Genomic DNA, 10621 nt, shown 5'->3' with positions numbered 1-10621 from the left:
TCTCCTCGCCTCTTTCGTTGTCTCCCATTTTCACTCTAATCATCACCTCTCTTCTTCTCTCTCCTTGCTTTATTTTCTGTTTATCTCCCTTTCGTGTCCTCACCCCCTATCTCTCTTTTGCTCTTGGGTGCTCATCCTTGTTTCTTTCCCCCTTTCTTCTCTTCTCGATTCCTGTCCTTTCCCTTGTTCCTCCTTTTCCTTCCCTTCCTCTTTCCCTTCTTTTCTTCCTTTTTTTCTCCTCTCTCATTCTCTTCCATCCCTTTCTTTTCTTTTCCTTGGCTTTTATTCAGTTCGATTAAACAAACATTTATTGGACCTTTACCATGGCCCAGACACTGTGCTAGGCGCTGGGGATAAGAAGATTAAAAACCGTCCGGGCTCCACCCTTGAGAAGCTCACATAATGAAAAGGTATAGAAATCAGGGAATAAAAATGGCAGATAAAGACCCCAGCCTTTCTTTGTCAAACAGCCTCTCCTCGGGCGAGGGGCGGGAGCCGGGTGTCAAAGGAGGGTGGGAAGCTGAGAAGAAAGGAGGGCTCTGTTGCCATTGGACAGAGCGACTGACTAAGGAGGAAAAGAAACCATTAGGCGCCCTTGATTCCTGGAAGATCCTGCCTTCCACGTTTCACTTGAACCAATCAGAATTCTAAAAGAGCGGGGAAGCAGTCTGGGGCCTTGGCAACAAGCATAATTTACACAGGGCTGGAAGCGTGGCTCCGCCTTTTCCTCCCCGGTACATTGTCCTTTTGCTGTGGAAACCGGAAGTGTGCTCTTTGGCGGTGAGTCCCCCGCAGAGTCTCTGCCGGAAGTAGAGGCTAAATGGGCTCCGGCATGGCAGCAGTTCCCCCAGACTCATGGCAGCCCCCCAACGTTTTCCTGGAAACCAGGTGAGGTGTATGGGTGTGTGGTTTGAGCTACCAGGCGAAATGGGCCAAGAAAGCTGGACGAGGCCAGGCAAGGCCGAACGGGAACTCTCCCCCAGGACGCTGGGTTCTAAACTCCTTGCAGCCATCACTCCAGCCTGAGTACCTATATAGCCCCTCGCTCACGCCTAGCCAAGATTTTCTAACCTTGGCCCTGGTCTCCTCACAACCTGCTCCCCCCCCCCTTCCCCCCGGACTATCTTAAGAGCCTTCAGTCTCTTTTCCCTCCCTTTCCGAATGATAAAAAGCCAGGTCACTCCCTTGCTTAAAAAACTTTAGTGACTACCCAAAGTTAAAATCCCAACTCGGCCGTGTGGCCTTCTAGGCCCTCTATACTCTGGTCCCATCTTAGGGTAGGATGTAAGGAGTCTTGCCATGGCCAATCACCCTGCATTTGTGGTCACTTCAAGAGGGAGAGTTTTGCTGGAGTAGGAATTTTCGGCCCAAGATTAAGACAGTTATTTAAAGCAAGCACACCACTTTGTATATATTCGACCCTTTAATAAAAGTGGAAAGAACGAGACAAGTTCAAGAGACCAGTTGCTGCACCACTTGCTGGATAGTACTAGATGAATTGGATATGTAACATTTTGATTACAAAAGGACAGATTCTTTTGTAAAATATAAGGATTGCACTAGCCCATCTCTAATGTTCTTTTTGTCTGTGCTAGTTTATCTGAGGGTGGAAGCCACATTAGCAATAAAATTAAGCCACATCTTCAATAAATGCATCTACCAGTCATCTATGTGCGTACTTCCTGGAAGGGGTGCGCAGTTATAATCCATTTGCATTCCACACTTCAGCCTGTATGATTCTTGTTTGTGTACTGTAAATCTTACAAAGAGGTTGGTTTTTTTTCTAGTACAATGGAGACTTCCCTGTAGGTCTTTTGACATTTCGTGGGGACCAGTGTAGCACATGGGCTATCCATCTGTTACCCCTTGCTTTCACAGTATGAATAGCCCACCTCCTTTTCCAGTTATACAGTTCCTGCATGATGTCTTTTACATCTCTTCTTTATTGGTAATATACTGCAGCCTTCTTCTGTCCATCATCTGCCTCTACAATATCCTTTAGATCCCCCATTATTTTGATTCTTTGAAGATTGTGGTATCCCATGATGAGCAGCTGTATTGCATCACCAGAAGAATACTAGTGTTAAACATATGGGTTTTTGCCTCAGAGAGCAGATGGCGTCCTTGGAAGCACTGCACAATTTTCCCAGATGCAATCTTGCTAATTTTCTTTCTATTTGATTCTGCCCCTCCCCCCAATGGCCAGCTGAGATAAATGTACTCTTCAACTGTATACACTGCATATCCAGCTTTATGACAAAGTTTAGACTGATGGTGTCAGAATCAAATAGTTTAACATCTTTGGTTTAAACAATAGTTGTCTATTGATTAGCTCTTTCACAGATTGTTAAGCAGATTACTTTGAATGGTTATTCTCTTTGATGAGTCTGTAGTATAGAACTGTGAACACAGTGTCACTCTCAAACCAGACCTTCTGGAAGTCCTTGCCATCTCTTCTATTTGGATTGCCTAGGACATTCCTCATGGTAGTGGCAAACTCCTTTTGTAAATATTCGACTTACTATTTTATATTTCACTTGCTATACAGATTCAGAAGATTGTTGATTTATGGTTGTATTTATCAAGGAATTTTATGATATGATCACAGAAATTTAGTTTGAAAAAACTTTAGAAGTCAGCCAACTCAACTCCCTTATTTTATAGAAAAGAGGCCCACAATGGTTAAATGAATTAATCCAAAGTAACATGGGTAGGACATGGGAGGGCTGTGATTTGAATTCAGGTTCTTTGACTCCAGTTTCACTACTTTTTCCTTAGCATACCATTTCTCTTCATTATTTCAATAGATGCATGAGAAATCTCATATTGGAGAACAGCCTTTAAAGCAACATTTTGCTCAAATTTACAAAAAGACCTGGGTTCAAACATGCCTTTGGACACGGCCAAGCTGTATGACCCCTAGCAAGTCACTTAACCCCAATTGCCTAGCCCCATGTTGGTAAAGGCGTGGTACATGTGTCCTGGCATGCCAGAGGGGGCTGCTCTGTTCCCCCTCTCCATCACCCCTGAGGACAATTTTCACATGCCCTTCCCCTCTGTCCAGCAGCCCAACGCAAGCATTTCCTCCCACTGTTGTCTGGGGTAATGTAGGGAGGGCAGGTTCACAGGCAGCTTGAAGGTACAGTTTGGGGCCCCTATCTCTAAAAGGTTCTCTAGTGATGACAGCCCCTGCCTCTCTGTCTTAGAATTGATACTAAGACAGAAGGTAAAGGTTTTAAAAAGGAGAGAAAATAAAATAATTTGTCCAAGTCTGCTGGTTTCCAGCTCATTTTTTAATCAAGGATACCTACTAGCTATATGTATGTCATTTGGAGAGATGATAAAGTAAGTAGATAGGTTACTAGTTATTGATGTTCCAATCTTTTTTTTTGTACAGTTGTGGTTTTTATTTTTCCATCATTTAGTAGATTTCTCCCTTTTAAAATACCTGGACAGGGGCAGCTGGGTGGCTCAGTGGATTGAGAGTCAGGCCTAGAGATGGGAGGTTCAAATCTGACCTCACACACTTCCCAGTTGTGTGACCCTGGGCAAGTCACTTGACCCCCAATGCCTACTCTTACCACTCTTCTGCCTTGGAGCCAATACACAGTATTGACTCCAAGATGGAAGGTAAGGGTTTAAAAAAAAATCTGGATATTGAATTTCAGATATCTAAGTATCATAAAATTTCTCCTTCAGTGATTTCAAAATTATATTGTTTCCAGCCCATATTTATATATGTGTACTTGGTCTAGTTTAGGATCTTATCCTTGTCTTCCTTTTTAGTGAAACTTCCAGATCAATTTACCAAACACTGTGATAGTTCCTGCTCTTGAGCATTCCACTGAGAGAGAAAACATGCACAAAAGAAAGTACAATACAAGGAAAATCAAGGAAAGGGAAGCATTAACTCCAGAAGGATAAGGGAAAATTTTATGTAGGAGGTGGCATATCTGAGCTGAGTTCTGAATGGAAACAAGGATTCTGAGAGGTAGAGATGAAGAGGGAGGGTATTCCAGGTATGTGGAATGGTTTGAGTGCCAAGAAATGGGAGATAAGGTGTTAAGTTTGGGGAACTTAGAATATGTGAGAAAGAATAATTTGAAATAAGTTCAGGAAATTAGGTTGGCACCATCGTAGAAAGGACATCAGATACCAAGCTAAAATTTTTATATTTTGAGGCACTTGGGAACTCGAGATTTTTGAGCAGGGGAGTAATGTGGTTAGATTTACCATTAAGAAAATACTTTTTTTTTATTAGAAACCTATAAACTTTTTTTTTCAAGTACAATTAGAAACAGTTTTTAACAATTGTTTTCTGACATTTTGTGATCCAGATTCCCTCTCCTCTCCTTTAGATGGTAAATAGTCTGATATAGGTATACCAGTGCCATGGTGTGATGTATATTTCCATATTTTTCTTGCTGTGAGAGAAGACATGTATTGTGAAAAATGGTATGCTTTCATCTACATTCAGACTTAACAGTTCCTTCTGTGGTTGTGGATGGCATTTTTCATTATGTATCTTGGAAACTTGCATTGCTCATAATAGTTTAGTCTTCACAGGTGATCATTGTACAATATTCTTGTTTCTGTATATAGTATTGTGGTTCTGCTCACTTCACTTTGCATCATTTCATCTTAATCTTTCCAGGTTTTTCAGTACTCATCCTGTTTGGCATTTCTTATGGTGCAGTAGTGGCCCATTATAACCACATACCACAACTTTTTCAGCTCTTAGGAAGATACCTTTTGCAACTATGAGTAGGATGGATTGGAGAAAAGAGAGCCTGGAAACAGTGAGTATAGTTAGGAGGCTAAGTGATCAGGGAGGGCCTGAATGAAGTTGAAGGTTGGAATAGTTGTAAGAGAAAGGTGTTGTGGAAGCAGAATCAACATGGCTGAGAAATTGACAGGTATGGGTTATATTTTTTCAATTCTGCAAATATTTAATAAGCACTTCCTATATGCCAGATATTATGCTAAGCATAGAAGATGCAAACAAGAAGACAAAGAAGGAAAAGATCAAGGCTCTAGATATTAAAGCTGGAAGAGATCTCAGTGGTTCTAGTCTAATCTCCTTTTATAGTTTAGGAAACTGAGGATCAGAAATGTGAGATGACATGGGCTGGACTTGAACTCAGATCCATGTCAAGGATTGGTGATTACTGACAAAGGAAATTGAGAAAGAGTAATTATATAGGTAAAGAGAAGGACCAGAAGAGAACAGTATTATGAAATTCAAGGATTACAAGTGTTTTAAGAGGAAGGGGTGGCCAGAGAGGCCAAGGACCATGAGGACTTTGAAAATGCTATTGGATTTTAGCATTTAAGAGACTGTTGGAGACCTTGCAGAGAACCATTTATCTCAAGTGGTAGAGTCAAAAGCCAGATTGCAAAGGATTGAGAATATCTAGGAAAAGATCCTGAATGATGGTGTTTGTCGGGAAGTGACATTGGGGAGTGTAATGGGTAAAAAGGGGTTTTGATTGGTAAATATTAAAAGATTTGGTTGCCAGAGGATTGAACAATTATCAATCCCCAATTAAAGAATAACCTGAAGTTAAAATGTCTTTTATGGAAAATTTATTTACAAATGAGAAGAGGAAGAAGAAATAAGGAAATAAGAGAGAGGTAAGATAGGATAAGTAATCTAACACAGTAGGTAATTTGCTCCCATCCCCTAGTTTAATCCAGGTAGAGGCCCAGACAGCCAAAGGGCCCCTGAGGCGAATGAAGCAAAAGTTTCAGTCACAGAGTCTCTTTGAAAGGGAAGTTCCTTAAGAGAAGTTCAGGAAGATTCAGTCTTTACACTCACCACGTGGAATTCCAGGTCCCAGTCACCAACCAGAAGAGCTCCTTCAGGTCCCATTCATGAACCAGAAGAGAGAGCCCAGCTGACTGAGGTCTCTTTTTAAAGGGGCCTCTTTTGTGTCACTTCCTGTGGCCTCCTCTTAGTTTGCCTGTCCAATCACAACAGACACTTTTCTTAGGACTGCCTCAGAGGCAGTAAGTAAATTCTAATTTGTTACTCATTCTAGGACTTGTGGGTTACAGACCGCCTAGCTTGTGAGTTAAATGGAGATGTTTTCACCTTTGGTGATTAAATCTAAAGATGGGCAGGGTAGATTTAATCTCATTATCACAGAAGCAAGGCATATGCTAACTCTTTAAGCAATCCTCACTGGAGAGGGTGTCCAGGGATTCATTGTCTTCTGGAGAGAGCTAGATTCTGTAAGCATAAGAAGGTGGAGTTTGTTAAGAATTAAGCAATGGTTGGGAAATCCAGAAGGCATATTGAAGGAATGGAGATGAGAAGATAGAGAGAGATATGAAGAAATTTTTGCCTCTGGAGAAGGTGACTCAATCACTGGGATTAGGGGATCTGGCAGTGAAATTTTTCTACCATAAATATCAATTGGTTGGAACAGCTACTTTCCAGGAACCTGTGATGATAGAGAGGCATTGGTGTGGACTTCTGCTTCCTCATACAGCACATTCAGAACTGAATTCTAAGAGTCCAGGTTTCATGGTTCTACCATTACTGATAATTTAAATAATTTGTTATAGAAACTTGTCTGTTGTCTCCATTTTCATCTAGAAATATACTTGGTGTAAAATGGCCTATTTGGGTCTCACTTAAAAGTTTTCTATAGACTCATTTCTGTAGACTTCATTTTTTGTAAGTTAATACTGCTTGTAATTTAACACGATAGCCCCCTAAGTTTTGCAGGTGAATTTATAGTTTAATTTGGTATTTCCCTTGCTTATGTATCTCTCCACTTGACCTACTGAAATGGTTTCTGTAGTCTTTTTCCTCATCACTGTGCTGATTGATTTACATTAGTTAAACTTGAAAAAAAATTTTTTTTAATTTAAAAGAATTTTTTTTAATCCTTTACTTTCTTAGAATCAACACTGTGTATTGGTTCCAAGGCAGAATAGTAAGGGCTAGACAATTAGAGTTCTGAAGCCAGATTTTGACCTAGGACCTTACATTTAGGTGTGGTTCTCAATCCACTGAGGCACTTAGCTGCCCCACCTCCCCAATCCCCCCATTACTTATATGCCTTTTTCTCTAGGCTCTAGTCCACTTGGACTAGATGAAGTCTCTTCTGTTTCTAAATCTATAATCCTGTGAAATATCCATTGCCATTTCTTTGGCATCAGTAGCTTGTTTGAATCCGTTAATTGTCAGAATCACACACAGTGACTTCTTATTTGGGCAGTTTCTTTTAATAATAATAATTTCCTATCAAGATATAACCATTTTGGGGTGGAGGGACTTGGTTGCTCACTAAGAAATAATGATTTCCAGTTTGCTTATCTTAGAGGAAACATTCATGTTACCTAGGTTTAAGCCATCTAAGTAGTCTATAAGCTTTTGACTTCTCTAATTTCTTCATCATGAATCTTTGTTTTCCAACATAGTTTTAGCTGTCGTCTCTATGACTACCTTTTTATTCAAGCCACCAAGTATTAAAATATATATTGCCTTTTTTTGGGAAGCTCTTGTTTGGCTCTCAGTCAGTTTTCTGTACCTCTTCATTTGGCATAGGAGATGTTGCATAAGTCACAGTCACCTTTGTGGTGGTATCTCCCTTTCTTTGTGTTCAAGTACTGAAAGATGAGGGGGACCACATGTACTGTGAAATGAAGATACTCGTTGCCTTTGGAAATATGATAAAACAAACTCTTATGCTTTTATTTTGCCTCTCTGAGCTCTTTTTTGTTTGTTTAAATTTTTTATTTTTATGTAGGGAAAAATCAAACATAATTTAATCCAATATAGTTGAAAGTTCCTTAGCTTTTGCCTTTTCCAGCTTGGCAATACGAGCCACCGATTTTGGACCCAGGACATTGCCACCCCAGTGGCGACGAGATCTCATCATATCTGTCATTGTAATTAGTTTTGATGGCCTCTACCAGCCTAGCCAGGGCTCCCTTATCTTCCGGGTTAACCTGTGTGAAAGCAATGCTTGTGCAAGTCTTTCTGTGAACCAGTCGACCCAGTCTGGCTTTACCTTTGGTAATACAGTAAGGAGCCCCCATTTTTCGGCACAAGGCAGGTAGGAAAACCACAAGCTCAAGGGGTCCATATCATGTGCAATCACTACCAACTGTGCTTTCTTGTTTTCTACCAGGGTAGTAACAGTGTTAACACCTGCTCTGAGGACAGGTGGTCTCTTAGTAGGGGCATCCCCCTTGCCTGCAGCTTTTTGTTCAGCCTGAGCCAGCAGCCTTTGCTTCTTTTCTTGCTTTGTCTCAGGTCTGTATTTGTGAGCCAATTTAAGCAGCTGAGTAGCTCTGACGGTCCAAAGCCTGGGTAAATTGGTTGATTGCTGGTGGCACCTTCAATTGCTTATAAAGGATAGACCTTTGACGTTGCAGTCTAATGTATCGAGGCCATTTGACAAAGCGCGTGAGATCCCTTTTGGGCTGGATATCCTGACCAATGCCAAAATTCTTGGGACGCTTTTCAAACAAAGGATAGACCACTTTCTTGGCCTCCTGCTTTTTTACAACAGCAGGGGCCGGGGCCACCTTCCTTCCCCTGGCTTTCTTTCCCTTGGACATCTTGGCTGGCAGAACGAGAAAGGAAGAGAAGAGACTTGTATTAGAGCTAGGCTCTCATGAGGTCCTCGCCTCTCTGAGCTCTTGAACTATACTTCCATTTATTTCTAATTTCCTCCTTCTGGCTTAATATCTAGCACTTGAGATTGATGTGGTTCAGTTGCTACAGTAACATGTTCACTTAGTTACTGGACAGGCATCTTAAATTTAAAGTATCAGCAGTTAAATGTTTATAGATGGTCTAGAAACTGTGGTTTTTAGTACCTTTAACTTCTTTTCTACTACTCTGCTATCATTCCTGTAGAAGCAGAACAGCCAGTAAAGGACTAAAGTCTATTCAGTATTCTGCTCTTTTTCATGGGCTGCTGTGACCAAAAGATTCATCATCTTGTGGCCAACCTATGGATGCTCCATACTTCATGAGGCTTAATCTTCAGTCTACCACTGGAATCATACTTGAAACATTTTTGGCTTGGTTGAACCTGCTGGAGTTCAAACTCTACTGGTGAAGCTTTTGAGAATCCATGACCTTCTCTGCTGGGACACCCTCTTACCGAAAGCCTATTCATAGTCCAAAATCTAGTACAAGTTTGACTTTCTTCATGAAACCTTTACTGATCATTCTTATGACTTGAATATTGGAAGAAAATGCAGCTAATTGGGCAATTTAATGACTTGGATTATAGTTAATTTTATATATACATACATATGTATATAAAATGTGTATGTATACATGTATGTGCAAAAGTAAGCATATGTACACATACTTCTGAAACTTTGGAGAGGGAAGTTTATGTTTGTATATGTGTATGTAGCCTCAGACACTTGCTAGCTTTGTAACTTTGGGTAAATCACTTCACTCCATTGGCCTTGTTTTCCTCACTGTCAAATGAACTGGAGAAGGAAATGGCAAACCACTTCTTTATCTTTGCCAAGAAACCCCCAAATGGGGCCACAAAGAGTTGGATATTGATGATGAAAATGACTGAACAACAGTAATATATCAAAATTTTGAATCTCGTCTTCTTTGATATTTTATAAAACCATTTGCTTTACCAAAGCAAGGCATGCTTTTTTGTGTTTGTGGAAATTGAAGTCACTATTTTGCCAAGCTTGAAATCCAGTGGTCTTCTTTTTTTTCATGCATTCTCGGCATGCTAGATGTGAATCTGAACTGCAGTAGAATTGTTGGTTATATCATCTTGACTCTTGCTGTCCTTACATCTATCTTGTAGCATGGGGACCGTAGTGTTGGAGCTGTATTGGAAACATGCCCCCAAGACCTGTAAGAACTTTGCAGAGTTAGCTCGACGTGGTTACTACAATGGCACCAAGTTTCATCGGATCATCAAAGACTTCATGGTCCAAGGCGGTGATCCAACAGGAACAGGTATGGCCAATACTATTTTTACATGGTTACATGGAAGGTTACATGGAAGCAATAGGTTTGTTATTCCACTTCCTTAAAAGTTTTGTTGTTTCTGGTACTGATCTCCCCTGACTACGTATGTCTTAGAATTAACCTAGAACAGGAAGTTAGGTGGTTCAGGGAAATTAGATCCAGGCCTAGAGACAGGAGGTCCTGAATCCAAATTTGGTCGGTGATGCTGGGCAAGTCACTTGATCCCCATTGCCTAGTCCTTACTACTCTTCTGCCTTGGAACCAATACATAATATTGATTCTTTCTTTTTTTTTTTAAATGTATCAGAGATGTTTTATTTCTGTTGTAGAACCGAAAGTCTTTAACAATATCTTAAAATGATCGTTCTGGTTCATTTGGGAACTTTTTGAATGCAAGAATTAAAGATTTAGGTAGCTATAATGAAAAGGATCAATTCAGGGTTATTCTGAAGAAATAAGGACGTGGACCATTCCTAATGTGTCAGAGTTGTTTTATTTGCATTCCTGAATTGACAGGGTTCAACATTGTCTTCTTTTGGTCATTGTAGTTCATTTGGCAATGTTTTGAAACCAAGAATTGATGATTCAACATATTCAGCAATACATTTTGGTTTATTATTATTATTATTATTATTATTATTATTA

At 40.3% G+C, this 10621-nt stretch overlaps 1 protein-coding gene and 1 pseudogene across 1 annotated transcript in view; one reads left to right on the top strand and one right to left on the bottom strand.

Moving 5' to 3' along the window:
- The first annotated feature begins 802 nt into the window (after positions 1-802).
- Positions 803-10621, top strand: part of PPIL1 (peptidylprolyl isomerase like 1) — a 19626-nt gene continuing 9807 nt past the window's right edge. Inside the window, exons 1-2 of the mRNA XM_044674343.1 lie at positions 803-888; positions 9810-9964. Coding sequence (XP_044530278.1) covers positions 821-888; positions 9810-9964 — 223 coding nt within the window. The 5' untranslated portion in view covers positions 803-820. The remainder of the gene's footprint in view (positions 889-9809; positions 9965-10621) is intronic.
- LOC123244602 lies at positions 7779-8577 on the bottom strand (annotated as a pseudogene).

Source organism: Gracilinanus agilis, chromosome 4 (genome assembly GCF_016433145.1).
Source record: "Gracilinanus agilis isolate LMUSP501 chromosome 4, AgileGrace, whole genome shotgun sequence".
In the NCBI taxonomy this organism is placed as follows: domain Eukaryota; kingdom Metazoa; phylum Chordata; class Mammalia; order Didelphimorphia; family Didelphidae; genus Gracilinanus; species Gracilinanus agilis.
This window is presented reverse-complemented; position numbering and strand designations above follow the sequence as displayed.